This window comes from Dipteris shenzhenensis, chromosome 14 (genome assembly GCF_047967505.1).
Source record: "Dipteris shenzhenensis isolate YYH24624 ecotype China chromosome 14, Dip_SZ_1.0, whole genome shotgun sequence".
NCBI lineage: Eukaryota > Viridiplantae > Streptophyta > Polypodiopsida > Gleicheniales > Dipteridaceae > Dipteris > Dipteris shenzhenensis.
Genome location: NC_141609.1, coordinates 3,531,730 through 3,551,370, shown reverse-complemented (window position 1 = coordinate 3,551,370; position 19,641 = coordinate 3,531,730). Strand labels below are relative to the sequence as shown.

At 45.8% G+C, this 19,641-nt stretch overlaps 1 protein-coding gene across 3 annotated transcripts in view; it reads left to right on the top strand.

The window, feature by feature from the left end:
* Positions 1-17,717, top strand: part of LOC147894080 (uncharacterized) — a 233,448-nt gene extending 215,731 nt beyond the window's left edge. For 2 of the 3 annotated variants that reach the window (XM_087385003.1, XM_087385002.1), the window contains exons 15-21: positions 7,615-7,674; positions 8,079-8,135; positions 8,420-8,503; positions 8,589-8,672; positions 8,866-8,949; positions 17,087-17,133; positions 17,247-17,717. In XM_087385003.1, coding sequence (XP_087241129.1) covers positions 7,615-7,674; positions 8,079-8,135; positions 8,420-8,503; positions 8,589-8,672; positions 8,866-8,949; positions 17,087-17,133; positions 17,247-17,349 — 519 coding nt within the window. In that variant the 3' untranslated portion in view covers positions 17,350-17,717. Of the gene's footprint in view, positions 1-7,607; positions 7,675-8,078; positions 8,136-8,419; positions 8,504-8,588; positions 8,673-8,865; positions 8,950-17,086; positions 17,134-17,246 lie in introns of those variants that run through there. The other variant, XR_015542123.1, reaches the window with a different exon arrangement.
* The last annotated feature ends 1,924 nt before the right edge of the window (positions 17,718-19,641 follow it).

Genomic DNA, 19,641 nt, shown 5'->3' with positions numbered 1-19,641 from the left:
ATCATGACGTGGTCCATCTCGAGGTTAGGATCCTTGCAAAGGACCCTAACTCTAGGAACCCCATCAGCCTTGGTTGCCTCTGCTGCAGTCAATGGCAACCCAGGGAGGGGTGGGATCTCAGCAACTGCGCCAAAATGCTCCCGAATAACAGAAAGAAGTCGATGGTAAACCTGGGGAAGCCCGGGGAACCTGATGAAGAGCGAGAAGAACTTCTTATCTGCCTCTACTGGGTCGAAACCAAGGTGAAAGGCTTCAAAGAAGATCTTCCTGTGTCCCAGGTGTAAAAACTCGGCCTTGAGCACAGTGCTCGCAGCCTCTGGAGTGTCAAAAACAACCTGGAAAAAACCTCGTCCCAGAAGGCGAACATCTACCAATCGAGGAGCGAGGTCTGGGGGGAGAGCCGCAAGCATCCAGTCTCTGGCTTGGGATCTGGAAGGGTGAGACCCGAAGATGCGTGCTAGCAAAGTGGTAGAGCACTCAATCTCTACATCCTTCTTGAGCTGCTGCAACTCGTCTTTAGAGAAAATGATAGTTTTCACGGCCGGTGGAGATGGAGTAGGATTGGCTGACGGGGAATCCATCGCCAATCAAGGTGAGGAGGCCGACTCGAACAGAAAAAAAAAGCTCCTTCCGTTCCAAAAAAGCTGCGAGGGGCAAGGGAGGGGAAAGGAGGCTAAGAGGAAGCAGGGGGGAAGGGGAGGGAAGGAGGAGAGGGGCTGGGGCTGAGAGGGGAGAGGGGCAAGCTGAGAGGGAGGGAGGGGAAAGGAGAGGAGAAGAAAGGGAGGAGTGAGAGGAAGAGAGGGGGCGGGAGAGCAAGCAGGGAGGGGGCGGGACAGCAAGGGGGAGGGGGCGGAGGCAGGGAGAGGGAGCGGAGCAGCAAGGGGGAAGGGGCGGAGGCAGGGGGGAGCAGCAGGGGGGAGGGGGCGGAGGCAGGGAGAGGGGGCGGAGCAGCAGGGGGGAGGGGACGGAGGCAGGGAGAGGGGGCGGGACAGCAGGGGGTAGGGGGGAGCAGCAGGGGGGAGGGGGCGGAGGCAGGGAGAGGGGGCGGAGCAGCAGGGGGGAGGGGACGGAGGCAGGGAGAGGGGGCGGGACAGCAGGGGGGAGGGGGCGGAAGCAGGGAGCAGAGGGAGGGAGCGAGGGACAGGCAGGGGGAGGGGGCGGAGCAGCAGGGGGGGAGGGGGCGGAGCAGCAAGGGGGGAGGGGGGGGAGCAGCAGGGAGGGGCTAGGGACAGGCTGAGGGGGGAGAGAGACGGGCTGAGGGAGGGGGAGCAGCAGGGGAACGGGGAGGAGCAGCAGTTGGTCACACCGTGAATTTTTCTCCTCGCTGAATTTGTCATTGAGGGGGGGCAGCAATCCTCTCTCTTTTCACGAGTTGGTAGGACTTCTGTTGTAGGAGGAGTAGACACGAAGAAATATGCAACCCGGGCTGGCGAGCATGCCATGCTTTCCAAGTTTAAGCCCAAGGGAAAAGGGCAGCAAAAGCAACATGCCAATCAGCCCGCAACATCAGCATAAAGCTGATTCAAGACAGCCCTCTTAGAAGGCTAAGGGAGATGCAGATAAGCAGAAAAAGGAGGACGTTTGTCACTACTGCAAGAAGCCAGGTCATTATATTGGTGAATGCAAGAAGCGCATAGCTAAAGAAAAGAAAAGGGATTCAAGTATGGCTGTGTTAGATGCATCAGCTCCTCATTCACATAATGGGGGAGATGTTACAGCCAACTTTGTGGAAGAGCACTATGCCTTTCTGTCTTGCACTTCAGATTTTTCAGTGGGTAGTTTAGATGCTACAGCCACTAATGATGATGACCCTTATGCTTTCTTGACTTGTAGTTATGATCCTTCAAAGGATGCATGCTCTCTTAGTGTCAGTGAGACACTGAATACTTGGTATTTTGACAGTGAATACTTGGTCAATGAGACACTGAATACTTGGTCTTTTTCAGCTTGATTTATATGAAAAAAGATCTGATCTTGCATTATCAGTGAGCACTCCCACTGCTGCGATGGAGAATTCAGAGTTGTGGCATGCTAGGTATGGGCACATGAGCTATGGCAACTTAATGACACTTCAGAAGCATGATATGGTTGATGCATTGCCTCCTTTAGAGTCACCTCCTCCTCATGCATGTGAGGGTTGCATCCTTGGCAAGATGCATAGATTTCCTTTCAAGAAGGATGGTGCAGTGAAAGCTACACGCAAATTACAGCTTATTCACAGTGATGTCTGTGGTCCCATAAGGACACTTGCTTTTGGGGGTTATCTTTATTATGTTACATTCATAGATGACTTCACCAACTACACTTGGGTCTATGGTCTTAAGGCAAAATCAGAAGTGTTTATGTATTTCAAACACTTTGTGGCTATGGTTAAGAATGAGACAGGACTCAAGGTTCAGACACTTCACACAGATAGAGGAGGGGAGTATATGTCTCATGAGTTTGAGGCATTTTTGAAGGAGAAAGGCATCACGTATCAGCTTACAGTGAGGCTTACACCTTAACATAATGGCAAAGCTGAGCGCAAAAATCGCACTCTTATGGAGATGGATAGATGCATGCTTACGAGTAAGAAGTTGCCTTACAGGTTTTGGCTTGAAGGCCTCATGTGTTCCAATTATGTTTTGAATCATTCTCCCATAAAGGCTTTGAAGACAATCACTCCCTGTGAGGCATGGCATGGGAGAAAGCCTTCAATGGATCACTTCAAAGTTTTTGGTTGTGTTGCATATGCCCACGTGCCTATGGAGTTTGGACACAAGTTGTCAAATAAGGCACTTAAATGCATTTTTGTGGGGTATAGTTCACAAAACAAAGGCTATTGTCTCTACAATCCTGCTTCATGCAAGATTTTTGTGAGTAGAGATGTTATATTCTCTGAAAATTCAGCACATACACATGCTGAATTTTAGATTCCAGCTTTTTCAGATGATGTCCACAAGTTGATTTTGTACCTCCACAGGGTGTGGATGAAGTTGTCCAAGCAAGAGATTCAAGAGATACACGCAGCCAAAACAATCCTAAATTGGTTGCTACAGACTTAGGGAGAGTAGGCTTGAGGCCTCATTGCCTGGCAGGACTCAGTGTGCAGTAAGGCACGCAGGGGAGGCTCTTTCAATTGAGACAGCTTATGCAGGGACTCTTCTTGATGAAGAGGAGCCTGACTCTTCTGAACAAGCCAAGGATAATGTGCATTGGATGCATGCCATGCACTATCAATTGCAGTCCATAGAGAAAAATCAGACTTGGGATGTTATGGATTTGCCACTAGGTAAGCATGCCATTGGTACCAAGTGGGTTTTCAAGGTAAAAAGAAAGCCAGATGGGTCTATTGACAGGTACAAGGCAAGGCTGGTTGCCATAGGATATGCACAGAAGAAGGGCATAGATTATGAGGAGACTTTTGCTCCTACATCCTGGATGACCACCATACGGTGAGTTATTGCAATGGTTGCAAATTTTGTTTGGAATGTCCATGAGTTGGACATAAGAACAGCTTTCCTCAATGGGGACTTACAGGAAGAGGTTTATGTCAAACAACCTCCTGGATTTGAACTTTCGGGCAATGCACTTCAGGTTTGCAAGCTTAACAAAGCTTTGTATGGACTGAAACAAGCCCCATGTGCATGATATGCCAAGATTGATGCATTTCTGGCAAGTAAGGGGTTACATAATAGTCCCACAGAAAGCACCCTCTACATCAAGAAGGATGGGGGGGATATTTTAGTCATCATTCTTTATGTAGATGACATGTTGCTCACAGGGTCAAATGAGGATATAATTGCAGATTTCAAATCTGAGTTGAAAGCTGAATTTGACATGATAGATTTGGGCATGTTAAATTTTTATTTAGGGATCCAGTTTATAGAAGACAAGCGTGGCATCGTTATGTCTCAATCCAAGTATGTGCAGAAGCTCTTGGATAGGTTCAACATGTATAATTGTAAGCCTATAGCCACTCCCATGGAGCCGGGGCTGAAGCTTACTATTGATGCAGGTGAATTAGTGGATGTCACACTTTACAACCAGGCCATTGGATGCCTCACGTTCAGCTCACTCTTTGCTTGCTCACTCTTGCTCTCTCCGCATTTCTCACAATGACCACAACTAAATTACAAGATGTGCAATTCATGTGGGGGTGCATGATCGCCTAGTGGAACTGGGATACTCAAAATGGAAAAGCAAACAGGTGGAAGACATGGTGTCAATGCGTGGTAAACTAGTTCCATATGCATCTTGCAAGAACATGGAGATGTCAGTGACAAGAGACATTTTGATGGACATGCTACTTGTTGAAGAGGGTGCCGCACATGATGAACTGGATGAGTTGAGATTTAATAAGGTGCTTGAAACAATTACTCCATTGTTGCACCGGGGGTGTCTTTGGTGATCCATCCTTGGCTAAATATCATTACTTTTTGGGCATCTCTACAGCAATCCTTATTTGACTGCCTGCATGCATGGGATCTTGATTATCCTACTTAGTTGGCATATAATGAGATCTTCTGATGTTGTAGCTGAATGTCCCCTCTTGGGGACTGTTTTTTGTATTATAAGAACAAATAGATTCCACCCAAAAAAAGTGTGTGTATGCAGGTGCGCATCACTGCTTGTCTGCCTTCTCCATATGGTATTCCTTAGTCTTTATCCTTTCCAAATGCATGTTATAAATCTCGAAAGCTTGGTCATTTTGCTTGACCGTGCTCTCTACAAGGAAATCAAGCTCCTTCTCCTCCCCCACTACAAAATACAATACCTCACATAGGTTTGGTGGAGAGTTGCCTTTCCAGGTTACTAAGAAGCACTAGAAGAAAGTTGAGTGGAGACTTCTGTGCTCCGAAGTCACTCCTAGTCGCTTCGAATCCTTTTCAAGTACTGAGCTTGTAGGCTGCTTGTGATATGATAGATCAGGGATCTCCCTCTGTATAGTTAGGTGTGCTTTCCCCTGTCATGGATTTTCATACTGTCCATGTACCGCGGGAGGAGTTCAAGGATGACACTTACATTATGGAAATTGTGGGCATAAATACGACTACTCATCCACATGTTCTTGCTCCTCTAGATACGATTGTTCCTACTAGTTCTAATGTTGCAGATACACCCATTGATGTTCATGCAGCCATGCCCATAGATGCAGTTGGGGATATGGACAGGGATGTTGCTCTGTTGCCATAGGATATGCGTTTAAGGCTCAAGAGTTGAGCTTGGATGTCCTAGAGTCTCATGTGGCAGAGTTTTCATAGAATATATCAGTGCAAGAAGCAGCTTCTGATGCTTCTTGTGATTTCGAGGTCCGTGTTTGATCCATTGCTTCAAAAATTCAGAATACCAGCTATCATTTAGAAGAATCATAAGGAAATTGAACGCCTTCATTTTGATGCTGGTGAAATTGTTCCTTTGCATACTTCACAGGAAAACCAGAGGCTGACTTGGATGATTGAATCCTTACACCTCACTCTGGTTCTTCTAAAGATTTGATTTTTACTTTGGTCTGCGGACTGCTTTGTTAGAAGCTCATAGTTGTCATTCATCCCTTTTGTACTTCATGATGGGTTTTCACCTCTTCAGAGGTTTCCCACACAGTAATATAAAGTATTACTAAAAAATAATTGAGGGGAAAGCATAAATGAAGGAATGGACAGAAGTCGTCAAGAAGGGCACATCAGCCACAAAGAAGGAATTTATCACAGACCTTGGAGAAGGAGAAGAGAAGAAATAAAAAAGCATTGAATGTCCTTGTTAGAGGCCTAATAGTGGGTGACACTCCGATGGTAGATGCCAAGGCATTGATTATTGGAATGCGTGTCAACCTCACCTTTGAAGGGGTGTGCAGAGTGGGCAAGGCTGATGCACCGATGAGGCCTATGGTTTGTGAGATTCTAGATAGAAGTGGATAGATCTACCTTCATGAGCATGACGGTGGCACTAAAGGGGACGAGGACATATTTAGATGATGATCTCACGCTTTTACGGCAAGAGCAACACAAAGAGGGGATGATTCGAGTTATGGCAATGAGACAGGAAGGGAAATGGTCTGTATACAGAGACAGTAAAGTCATCATATGAGAGAGGGAAGTAAGGGAAGAGAGAGCTTAGAGAGATGAGGACAACATGTAACGGTGTCGGGCTGACAGAAGGGAGTGAAAATGCCAGTATGTAACTATAATGGTACTCTTTGGTCTGACCCAGGGGGCTTCTCATAGACCTACACTGACAGGGACATGATTTTCTACACAGACACATGAGAGCCTAGAGAGAGGGCTGCCCACAGTGACAACGTACACATGGGAGTCAGCTCATAGGAGAGAGATGAGGAGAGACAGTGGGACATGAGGCTCTAGAGGAGTGGCAGTTCTATTTAGATCACATCTAAGACCGTTTATGCAGAAGGAGGAGCATGCATGCCACATATGACACTTGTAGCTGATTGTCCCTTTCTTCGGGATTGTTTTTTGTGATATAATGGCCACTGGATTTCACAAAAAAAAGTGTGTATATATATGTTTATTTGTGTGTGTGTGTGTGTGTGTGTGTTCACGTGCGTGCGTGCGTGCTTTTGGGAATTGCCTCTTGTAATATAAATTTCCATGGATTTCACCGCCTCAATCCTTTCTTTTTGGCTCTTGAGCTTTTCGTGCATTGCATGATGTATCCCGTATGGAGCTTGCTCTAACGGTTTTTCTTTAATACTTAATAGAAGTCTCTTTTTGCAACCAAAAAAAAAAAAAAAGTGTGCACGCGTGTATGCATAAGCTCTTTCCTCCCTGGTCGTAGCAAGTAATTTGCCTTGCCCTTTGCTAAGGAGGCTAGCATTTTCGAGTTGCCTTAGGCTTTCTTGGGGTGGCTGCAGTCCACAGACCCTCCTTTTTTTTCTTCCTTTTTCCTATCCCTTTTCCTTCCTTTTTCATCCCGCTTCATCCCATGCGTCTCTTTCCTTTTTTGCTAGTAAGAGCAGATTTTCTTCGTCTCTTTGGGATTGTAATCTTGGTGATGACCCTTTTTGGTCTGGCCATAGGAGCTCTTATGGAAGCTCCCTTGATTGCTACAGAAGAAAAGGAGAGTAGGATGTAAAAAATTAGAACTAATATTGATGACCTAATGTTTTTTCTGGTGGGAATACGAACTGAGTCTTCCAAGCACACAAAGAAACAGTAGAAACGAGCAGGGTGGTGTTATGTCATATACAGTGTGGATGTACTATATTTGACAACATTTAGCTTGGATGGCATAGTGACTAACTCTGCCTTCATATGTGGAGTTCTAGCAGAGAGCCAGTATGGGGGAGGCAGGCCGGGGGGGGAATCCTCTTAAATGCTAGAACATGAGACATGCTGCACTGATCCATACCAACTGTTGGGTGCTAATAGAGTTTGTGGAGATGTTGCACTAGCCAGTTCTTCTATAAAAGACGGAGTTGATGCCTTACAATTTTGTGGGTGAATCATAAGTATCTAAGCCCGGCTTATTTGTTTGGCTTCTGTACAATGAGTTAGAGGCATGTGCTCAGATTCATCTGATATTTATGGATTTTGATAATTTGTTTTTCTCCACCTTCTCCTTTTGCTTGTTTTGGACATGTGACTGTTTTAACTCATTCAAGGAAGCAGGAAACAGGAGGTAGCAGAAAGGAAGGGGACAGCAGACAAACTCCTTACAGAATTGGGAGCTTCAAAGGTTCACTCTCAGATCCTGGCTACAGTTGATTATAGAACAAACTTTCTAGTTATGGCATGATGCCAACTCAAATGAAATCTGGATTGGCAAAATGTATCAGAAGAATTTTCCATTTGACACCCAGAGAGCAATAAAATCCAGGTTTTTTTTAATAATTTTATTGCTTTAGCACCTTCAAACCATCCAGAAAGGCATTGTATGGATGCTTACGACTCCTGGATCCTTATGACTTTCCACATCTAAACTGTCAAATGAGCAGAACGACTTCTAACTAAAGTACATGTGTCTAATGCACCTCGATTGCTTGTGTACATCATTAAAAATTTTAATTGAAATTTGCACTATGGAGTCTGCCGTACTTATCAAAAGACATATTGCTAACTGACCCCATTGTATGCAAACAGGAATATTCACGGTCTTTGGAGGAGACTGTCAATCGTCAAGCCAGGCAGATTGAGCAGGTGAATATTAATCTGATTGTCTAAAATCTCCTTCCAACTATTGCAGGGCAGTTATGATCCTTGATGTGCACAATGACATATCCATATCCATGTTCTTGGTGGAAGTCTTATAGGTATAGACTATGATGTGTAAAAATGATTGAGGTTGTGAAATTTGTCCACTCAAATCCATTTGCATGCCTTGCCAAACTCTTTGTACATTCAAACTATACATTGAACCCAGATTTTGAAATACGACATGCTGTTACACAGAACAGTTTCTTTCTTCTTCTGTGTGAATTCAGGAAGCTGCTAAGGTGCACGTGTTGCAGAAGGAAAAGGAAGCATTAAATTGCTCAAATGCTGTCATGGCATCTGAACACAAGCAAGTAATGTCCCATAAGATAAAATTCATTAATCAATATGTTTATTCAATTCCATACATTATTCCAACACACTCATCTGACCATACAGCTGATAGAAGCCAAGGAAGGGGCTGAGGCTAATTGCATACTGCTTCGCTCAGAATTACAGGCTGCACGGTTATCAGTTGATCAGGTACATGAGTACTCTCTTGAGGTCCATCCCCGGGAAACCTGGAGAAGTAGAATCAGAACTTTAGTTGAGAAACAACCATATTTTTATCAAATTGTATGCATAGTGCTTCTTTGGATCCTTTGTTAGTGTTAGACACGTACTGGAAAGCACAGATAATTATTCCTGATGCTTTTTTTTGGCATTTATTGTGAAGAATGGAGCTGAGATAAGTAGACTGAAGGAGACCGTGGAACAAACAAGGGAGCATGTTGGAGGACTACATGATTCTTTGAAGAAGGTATAGCAACATGTTTGCCTTACAAGAAATTAAGCAAGCTCTTTCAAAGATATCTCCTTCTGCAGCTTTCGCGCCCCATCCCCATGTTTCCCATCTTGCTCTCCTGCATCTTTTTGCTCCCTGTTTCATGAGCTTGTTGGCGTGCCTGCATGAAATTTCCCTCCTGCTTCACCCTTGCTGCTTGCTCTTTGTGTGTGCTTTTTTCATCTTTAAAAAAAGAAAAAAGCATTTTTATGCGGGTCTAGCAGGTATTTGGGTTTTAGTAAAAATTCCCATGAACTTCCGGCATATACAACTTCCCAGGTAACTCCCGTGAACTTCCAGCTTAGTTCAATTTCAGAAGTATGGAGAGATCTATAATAGAGGATGGAGATGGCTCATCTTTCAGAAAGCAATTTACTCATAGGCGCTTTCTCTTGGAGAAGGAAGTCCTTCATACCCATTAAAAATGGCCCCTCATTGAACCTATTGTTTTAGACACCTAAGGTGATAAGATTTGCCTCTTTGACTCTTGGAGAATGTATAGGCCTGCAGTCCATTACCAACCACATCAAGCAGTTTATCTGACATCATAGCAACATAGGGTCATAGGCGTTGGACTCACCTCCCAACCATTTCACGATATCTCAGACGATCCCCAAGATCAAGGTCAGTATTTCCACCTAGTCATTTTAGGATCTGCTCAAAGAAGGGAGGCGTAAAAGTCAATGGCTATATGTAAGACGGCATGATGCTCTGACTGTAAAACCCCAATAGAGTCAATAAGCTGAGAGACAATTGCCTTTGGCCAAGAGTACAAAAGTGTTTATTGACTCTTCATCCCATTTGAGTCCAAAATGTGCTGGAATATCTTCACTCTCAGGAGTCGGTGGGAGCGGTGTACAGGCACCTCTTTGGCAGCTCGTGGGAGACTTATATCCTTCATGAAGACATGGGACTGCTCATTATTTTTTCATTTGACCCCTTTTGGGATGTCGTTGCATTTTAGACCACCTCCATGGCTTTTTTGCCACATTGTTGAGGCTAGGGATAGAGTACTTTCTCTCCCACCTATTGTATGATTTGTTTTGAATGGAATATATCACTCTTTTCTATAAAATGTGCTGGAATAGCTTGTCGAACGCTATGTCTGGCATCATCTCTAATAGTCATTTTAGGATCTGCTGAAAGAAGGGAGGTGTAAGAGTCAATGGCTATACGTAAGACGGCATGATGATCTGATTGTAAAACCCCATCAGAGTCAATAAGTTGAGAGACGCTTGCCTCTAGCCAAGAGTACAAAAGCATTTATTGACTCTTCATCCCATCTGAGTCCAAAATGTGCTGAAGTAGCCTGTCGAATGCTATGTCTGGCATCATCTCTAATAGTCAATTTAGGATCTGCTGAAAGGAGGGAGGCATAAAAGTCAATGGCTATACGTAAGACGGCATGATGATCTAACTGTAAAACCCCATCAGAGTCAATAAGCTGAGATACACTTGCCTCTGGCCAAGTGTACAAAGTGTTTATTGACTCTTCATCCCATTTTAGTCCAAAATGACTCCCGTGGATTGACTTCATCCCATCCGTTTATTGACTCTTCATCCCATCTGAGTTCAAAATGACTCCCATGCATGAAACGAATACTTTGCTCTCTGATCCAAAAGAACCTGTAACATCAAGTCACTCTTGAATCTAAGCATCTGTAGTCCACTATTTGTTCTTCCCTTTGTAGGGTTGCTAATTGTTGACGGAGGCCAATCTATAGTTTGAAAATCTTATGTCTCTTGGTACTAGTGACGGAATGGTAGGAATCAATGATACTAGAGAGGATTGCTGCCACAAGTGAGCGAGATGGCACTCCATCCTACACACGAGACTCCCAAATGTGTAACATTTCTTATGTGAGGCCCTCCTCTGCATACAAAGCAGCCGGAATCTTGATAGTGATAGACTGGTCTCTCAAACGAGGCTTTTAAACCATCAAAACCATTAGAAAGTTATCCGAGGTGGAAACCCTTGGTGAAATGCATAGCAAGCCACCTTTATCTACTACCCAATCATCAACTTAAAATTTGTCAATCCATGCATGGATGGGCATCTGACTGTTTGTGTTCGACCACGAGAATAAGAGTGAATGAGACAAAGTGTAAAAGGCATTATCTGTCCAAGTATCTCTGCCACTAAACTAGAAAAGAAAGGCATGCCAACCTGCTCTCTGAAGAGAGTGAATGTCACCTTCTTTTCGTCGTTTTTCCTCTGAAGGGAACTCCACCATATTGAAGTCATCTCCAATAATCCATGAGTCTACAATTGGGACCCAAGACAGAATTTTCTTCTAGATTTTGACACAATTCCTTCTATTGTTGGGGATATAGAGGTTGACAAGACCAATTGAACATCCCCCGGTCAAAAGTATCCACAGTGCTCTCGAGGTGTAATGATACCATGTCCAACCACAAGGGAAAGAAAAGAATTTGAAATTGAAATGCAAGCTCCTTCCCTAGTGTTGAAGGCAGGAGACCAAGGTGTGATAGTTTACCTGACTTCCACAATCTTTACCATCCGGCTTGTGTTCCTGAATAAAGAAATGTCAATAAGACACCTAGTGAAACCTGGATGAAGTTTATTAGCGATGAGATACACCACCAAAATAATCCTCGGTGGGAGGAAGTAGGCTGGAAAACCTTACCCAAGCTAGGGGTGAAAAGATCTCCCTCCTGCGAAGAAGATGTCTTGGAGTAGTGGGGAGGAGGAAAATCAACGAGGAAAAGGATCTCCACATTGATGGTTAGCCAAAGGGAGAAAAAGAGTTCCTCTAAACTAGGCACGACATTAGAGTCCGTAAGATCCCTACTTTGCAAGAGAGATAAAGAGGCAAGAGCCACATCCTTTCCCTCGATCAATGATAGCTGTCTGGAGAATTGAAGTGGAAGGGAGCTGCTCAAATGGGAGGCCAGGATCTAGACGCAGATATGAAGAAACATCATCATTGGCTGCAATTAAAACTAGACCAAGAGCATTATTTGCCAAGGCTAGAACTAGGTCATCATTGGTTGTGACCAAAGTTAGGTCAGGCACCAGAGAAGGTTTCTCCGGATGCACCAACTCTAACAGCAACCCAATGGGGGGTAGCAGGTGCGGGACTTGTAGCTGGTGCCGGACATGCAAGAAGTGCCGATGGATTGCTATGAGGAAGGGTGCACCAGAAGGCTTCTTGGGCCTATTCAAGACAAGCCCAAGTGACGGTTGGGAACAGGGTTGAGATTCGATAGCCCGGGTGTAGTAGGGGTTGCGAATCCTAGTTGTACCTAAGGTAGCGTGGCGGGTTGGTGCCATTGCGACTTGCAGCTGGTGTTGGACATGCAAGAAGTGCCGACGGAGCGCTATGAGGAGCGGCTGCACCAAAAGGCTTCTTGGCCTGTTCTTGGCAAGCCAACGTGATGGTTGGGATTAGACGGCCTGAGTGTAGTTGGGGTTGCGAATCCTAGTTGTATTTGAGGTAGCGTGGCAAGTTGGTGCCACTACGACTTGAAACGCCTAAGTGTTGAAGGCCTGTCACGTTACACCCTGCCCTTCAGTGTGGCAGGTAAAAGGGCAGACTTCTTCTTTGAGCAATCTCTAGCAAAATGCTCAAAGGTTGCCCTCGATCTCGACTCTCTATTGAAAAAGAGAGCCATCCTAGCACTAGAGCATAATATGGTCATCATGGTCAGACATGATGACCCTAACTCTGGGAACCCCATCAGACCTAATCGCCTCCTCTGCTACTGAAGAGGGTAAACCCGGGAGGGGGGGAATCTTTGCGAACAGCCCAAAAGAGGCTCCAATTGTGGCAAGTAGTCGATGATAACTTGTGGAAGAGTGGGGAATGATTGAAGAGTGACGTTACCTGTGTGTCCTCCTCCACAAGATCGAAACCCAACTTAAAAGTGTAAAGAAGATCCTCTTGGAATAAAGTGCCAAGGGGTTAGCCTTGAGCAGAGTCGTGCCTGCTCCTGGGTGAAGCGTGTCTGCTCCTGTGCGAAGCATGACAACTCGCTCTCGAATGCTCTGGACCTCCATCAGCAAGTACTCCCAAGCCTCTGATGAGTCAACTCTTCTGTGCTCTAACGGAAACTAAAAGAAATGTGGCCTGAAAGTGTGAGGAAGAGACTGAAGACTGGGTGATGACTGGGTGAGATGGGTGCGGTATGGGAACGATGGTGGCCTGGAGGAGGCGATCTCAAGATGGGGTGGGAGCATGGGCTGACTGAGAGGCAGAAAGGTTGAGTAGTGTGGAACACTGTATGACCCCTCCAAAGTAGGTATCATAATCGGAGAGAGAACTGTAGCGAGAGAAGAAAGGGGAGATGGAAGAGATGGTGTCAGTGACAACCCCTCTATCCTAGGGGAGGGTGGGGCAATCAATGTCATGGGTAGGGGTATATTAGAGCCAGTAGCTGTAACTGTAGAGGCTGTGGGGGGAAGTGGAGCTGAAAGTGGAGCTGGAACTGGAGCTAGAGCTGACGCTGAGGCTAAGTATGAGGATGTAGCTAAGACCGAAGCTGAGACTGAAGCTGAGGTAGAAGTGGGTCCTGTCTTTGCTTTGTTGTCCACTCCGAGTCCACTGCGGTTGTAGCGTGTGTTTACATCTTCGAGTGTTGTGTCTGTCTTTTGGCTTTGTTGTCATCTTTCTTGGCGGCTTTATCCGTATCCTTGCCACCTTTTCCCATTTCGTTTGATTGACCCGTGTTTGGTGCAGGTCTTAGTGCAAGAGCAGGAGTGGGAGTGGGAGCTCCTCCCCATGATGGGAGGTACCCCCAGGGGGCTGAAAAGAGGCGGGGAGCGGGAGAGCTCAATGGAGGTGGCAAAAAGTATCTTTTCCTGTTCTTCTTGAGGTTCTTGATTTTCTTGATTTTCTACAGGTCAGGGATAGATGTTGAGGTGCTGTGGGGGGGGCTGCTGGCCAAGAGAGGCAGCCAATCAGCTGTTGTTGGTGTCGCCACAGGAGAGAGCAGCCAATAGGCTGCTGTGTGAGAGAGTCGGGGCAGCTCAGCCTGCTAGGGGCTGTAGAGGGTGTCGGGGGACTGCAGGGTGGTTAAGGTAAGCTAGGCTAAGCTAGGTGGGCTAGGGGGGGCTGTAGATAGGCGCGATAGTGTAGGGGGCTGTAGGTAGGCTGAGAGCAGGCGGGGGGGCTAGGAGAGGTGTCGTGATAGGGGGGGGAGTGGTTGGCAAGCAGGCGGGGGTGGCTGAGGGGTAGCAGGGGTAGCTGAGGGGTGGCGAGGGGGTGGCTGAGGGATGGCGGGGGGGCTGTAGGTAGGCTGAGAGCAGGCGGGGGGGCTAGGAGGGGAGGGGGGGTGGCCTGGAGAGCAGGCGAGGGTGGCTGAGGGGTAGCAGGAGTAGCTGAGGGGTGGCGAGGGGGTGGCTGAGGGGTGGCAGGGGGCTGAGGGGTGGCGGGTGGCTGGAGAGAGAGAGGGGAGGAGGGGAGGAGGCGGAGCAGCAGAGGAAGCTGCAGCAGGCGGCAAGGTGAGGGAGAGAGGCAAAGGCAAGAGGGAGGACGATGATGGGGAGGAGCTGCCGGTTCCAATGTGTTTTGTTGGTAGGTTCCAACAGGGGAGAGATTATGTGTGGAGGGGGCCTGGAAAGAAGCCGAGACGGGGAGGGGCAATGAAATGAGAAAGGGAAGAGGGAGAGCCCTAGGGGGCAAGGGGAGAAAGGAGGAAGAGTGGAGAAAGAGGGGAAGGTATAAGTGAGGACAGGGAGGGGAAAGAGAGGAGAATAGGAAGAAAAAGGGGGAGGGAAGAGGGAGGAAAGTGTGAGGGAAAGAGAAAGGAGGAGAAAAGAGGAGTATAAGGGGGAGGAGGAGAAAAGAGGAGTATAAGGGAGAGAGGAGAAAAGAGGACATGGTAGAGCTGGTGAAAGTGGTGGAGGAGATGGAGGAAATAGTGGATGCAGGAAATGGTGGAGGTAGCAGAAGTGGTGAGAAGGTGGTGGAGGTGTAAATAGTGGAGATGGTAAAGAAAGAGTGGATGTGTGGGAAAGGGGAATACGCCAAAATGAAGGGGGGAGAAATGAAGGAGAAGTGAGGAAGGTTTTATAGAGTAGAAGGGGGTGTTAAGGAATCATATGGGGGCTCCAAAGGTGGTAAGGATTTGTGGGGTGAGGGTCAAGGAACTTAAGGGGGTGTTAAGGAATCATATGGGGGCTCCAAAGGTGGTAATGATTTGTGGGGTGAGGGTCAAGGAATTGTGGCTAATTTAAGGCATCCTTCACATGTCCTAACTTTTGATGGGTGCATATTTCCATTCCGTTCCTAGTTAGCTTGGCATTCTCCTACTGCCATGTCTCTTCATATGGTGTCAGAGCCATGTTCCTAGCCCTGTTCTCTCTTTCCCTTTCCCTTTCCCTTTCCCTTCCAAGAGGTTGAGGTGAGGGAGGCCAATGAACCTACTCTAACTCCTCCTCCTTGGAAGGCTGCTCTCTTCTCTCCTTCCTTGAGGTCTCTTCTCCACGCCATGATCTGCCACCTCTCTTCTCCTTCCTTCAGCTACATCTTTTTGTGACCTGCGGACGATGTGATGCTTTTATCCGGAGCTAGAAGCAGAATCACGGCTTTGTGTCTTCAACAAAGTTGTAGAGGACCTTGAGTACTACAAATTTCGTTTTAACATCATTGCAATCCGAGTTTTCTGTGAATTTGTTATGGAGCTCAATGATTTGACAACCCAAGCATGATGCAACAAGCTCAACGTGGAACTGTCCATCCTCTTCATCGTTGATCTTTGCTCCAGCCTGCCATTTGCTCCTTCTGCTCGACATTCTCTTGGAGCTGCTGCCCGCAAGTTCGTGCCCGTCATTCTCTTGGAGCTGCTGCCCGCAAGTTCGTGCCCGCATTCTGCCTGTCATTCTCTTGGAGCTGCTGTCCACGCTGCCTCTATCTTCTTTGCCCGTCACTTGATGTGACCTCTTGACATTACATTGCGGTGACTCCTTCATGTGACTACTCTAAACTTTGATGAAAACTTCCCAAGCTAGATGTGAGTTCTCCGATACTACTTCAACACACTCCACTACAGTGATCTCTATGATTAGTGCATTACATCGAGCTTGATGTAGACCACTCTACATTAACAAGTGACTTCTTCAACATTGCTTATTCAATTGGTGGCTGAGGTACTTTGCATTGATTGGCTTCCCGATTGGTCATGGTACCTGAGGCTTCTACTTCGACATTGGTGACTCTCCTTCTAGCATTTTGAGAGTCATCATGTGAGTGCTCCACATAGCTACTCCATGGACTTCACCGACACATATTTTGGGGCATTCCTACCTAGCGCTTCATTAATATCATCATCGACTCGCAGGGATGTGCACACGTGCAGTGGCTACTTGGGGGACATCTCTTATCATAAGAGATCTATTTTTTATTACTACATACTTGATGTTATTTTGGGGTCCTCTGTCCTGGGTAGTCCCTCTAAAATGATATGTATTGAGTGGTTGATTTTCATTGAGTCTAAAAGTCCTCTGCCTTGGATAGTCCTCCTAAAAAGATGTATTGGTTTTCCTATTTTGGTGTGTGGCTTCCTAACATGTCTTGTTATGAAGCCAAGGAGGGATGTACTGTGGGAGCCATGTATTGGCTTTGATAGGTTTAGAGGGAGATGTATTGTGGGAGCCATATATTGGCTCTGATAGGTCTCGTTATCAGGCCTGGCCGAGTTCCAGGATCTATGAGCTGGTCATGTAGCCATGCTATAACGTGAGCCTCTTTTAGGACTCCCGATTGGACCCCAGTCAAGCCCATGCAGAGCTCATGCTACTCATGGCCGACACGTGATACCTGACACATGGCAGGACTTGTCAGGGACTACTACTGATGCATGGAGTTGTTCCTGCATTTTTAGTAGACACCTCTAGCTTCCTCCACAAGGGGTGTACTTGCATTGATTTCAGTTTTTTGGTCTCATAGGTTTTTTTTCCTTCCATAGATGTTAATAAATCTCTCTCTCTCTCTCTCTCTCTCTCTCTCTCTCCATCTCTCTCTCTCTCTCTCTCTCACACAATGTCATTGAGCCTTCATTAGGAATTCTGACATTTTTATCTTTACATGTGCATGCATCCCCCTTAGCATTGTGCTGGGCATTCTCATCATTGAGAGCTTTTTCATTGCAGAGCGAAGAAATATTGAGATCACAAACCGCAGAAAATGAAAAGCTTCGGTTAGTACTTATACACTGTCTACATAAAATATTCACATCTATGTGCAGTTCATGATTTTATACAATGGACTTGATGTAACTAACTCACCTGTTACTTGGTGCTGGTCCTCAAGAGTACTGATACGAGAAACAGAAGAATTTGAACAAGCCCAAGCAAGATTGATCCAGACTCATGCAGAAAAGCTGCGCTGTGCAAGGCAATCTTGTCCATGCTAGAAATCCCGATAGACCTACATCAGTTGGGGTGCCTCAGTTTCTATTTTTTCAGCCACTGAAGCACATTGTTTGGTCGCCCTGGTCTATTATCAATCTAGCAATTTCTTTTTCTATTATTCTTTGATTGCATGGCTTCTCTCAGGTTTGATTGAGCAGTCATGATCAGTGTATAGCTTCTATTTTGTAAAGCGCAAGATTAGATGAAATCTTCAGTCAGAATCAGAGTGAATTGTGTACGATTGGAAAACATCATCACAATTACAGAAAGACCTTGATTCTGATATTGAAAGAGGAATAGTTCACATTGTAAAACCGTTCTTTGTGTGAGCACTGCATATTCACATTTTAATCAGATTATTTCGTGTACACCTGATGCATGTTGGATTCACACAGACCAAGTGGAAGCTCTTTAACTCATATGACTCCAATTAACAGTTAATCATTGTTTCCTTTTAGTTCTTGTTTAGTCGACAAGAGCGATATTTTAATGGAGATTTGATACGCTAACTGAATAATAGTTCTGTTAGCATAATGTGGTGGTAAACCTTGTGGGGAGGCACCCTACCCCAAGGTTCTAGAATAGTACTTGCCTTGTGCCATGTAGCAATTCTCCAATGCAGCAGTATTACGTGTTGGAGGTGCCTCTTGAAGGGTCGGCTGGTGAACTTGCAAGGATTCATCCTCTCCTGACAGTTCAATGATTCTCTGCCTCTTCATGAGAGTCGAGTGTGGATTTCCCTGCTGGAGGCGACTTCTGGTTGGCTGGCTGTGCTGGAGCGTAGGCGCAGAGTCCGGCTTCTCTCACTCAGCATGAAGGCGGTGTAGTTCCATTTCTACATATACAGGCAAGTCTATGGAAGGAAATGCTCGAGCTGTGTGCTGACTCCTTCTCAGCTTTATGATCAGCTGCATGTGTCACAGCATATTGTCACAGGCCTTTGTAGTGGTGAGCGTAGATAGTGCTTATCATTTCATGTGGTATTTCGGCAGATCATTGAGAGCCTTTGTGTCTGTATCTACTTAGTATTGTGTCCTTGTAAAGCTGCAACAAGCCTGGATAGGCTACGTAGCTAGTCCTTAAAAGTCTTGTCGTTTCTTTTGTGAATGATCAGAGTACTTGTATCGTTGCCATAAACTGCAGTCACTATTTTTATATGAGGGCTTATATTTCATATGTTATGAATTGTCTTGGGTTCTTGAGAGGTTGTTATCAGTGGTTATCAGTTTGCATTCATTTAGATTCAACAATTTCCACTGCCGAGAAGGTATAGCATCACATCTACAAAAGTACAAATGTATGTCCAAAGGAAGTTCCTAAATATGAACATGTAGAACAAGCTTTCCCTAGTAGTCGAACACAGAAAATCATGCACGTAGTACCCAGGATAGAGGGCGAAGAAGTGGGGAACATAAACAGAGTAGGAGAAAGTCAACTAATTTGCATTAACTGAATACATGTGTATACATCAAGTTAGAGGACATCTTTCTAAAATATTAATTCAGTAATTATAACTCCTCATAAATATGTCCAATAACTATCAAGTAATCATCTTCGCATGTACTCTTTGGTAAAATAATAAAATATATCACTACTCAGTGAACTAACATAGACATATTATATATGACCACGATACCATAAATGAGAACTGTCCATTGAAGCATAGTATATTAAAAGAAGCTTGCATTGAAGTTTTGAGATGATATTTGCCATGGAACTGCATTTCTAGACTCATTCCATTCTATATGACGTACTAAAATCTTCCTTTATTGAGCAATTTGCTGAGAACATTTGCAAGCTAATTTTTTCTTCATCAATACTCAGGCTCTACTCATCTTCTCTCTCTCTCTCTCTCTCTCCCTCCCCCATACCTCACCGTACAGCAGGTCGCCGTCCGTCCGTACATAGGTCACCGTACAGCAGGTCGCTGTCCGTACCAGCAAGCCCGTACTGCCGCCTCCGTACAGCCTAACAGGAACAACACCCCCAGCCCTTGGCTCAGCCCAGGGTTTTAGCGGCAGTGAAGGGCTTGGAGGATCTGCAAGGCCGCCATGGATTTCCCAAAGGTGAAGACTTTCGCCATGACCCCCGTCAGCCAGCCCTCTTACTCCGACATTGCAGCAACACCCAGCCCCTATGCTTTGACCTACAGGAAAAGGATCGGATTAGACCCTCAGGAGCACATTTACCACTTGGAGCATGAAGTCAGAGAGCTCAGGCTGCTAGTTGCAGTTCTTAGCAGAAAGGTGAATGAGATGGAGAGAAAAGCAAGAAATTATTGCAGACGCTATGGA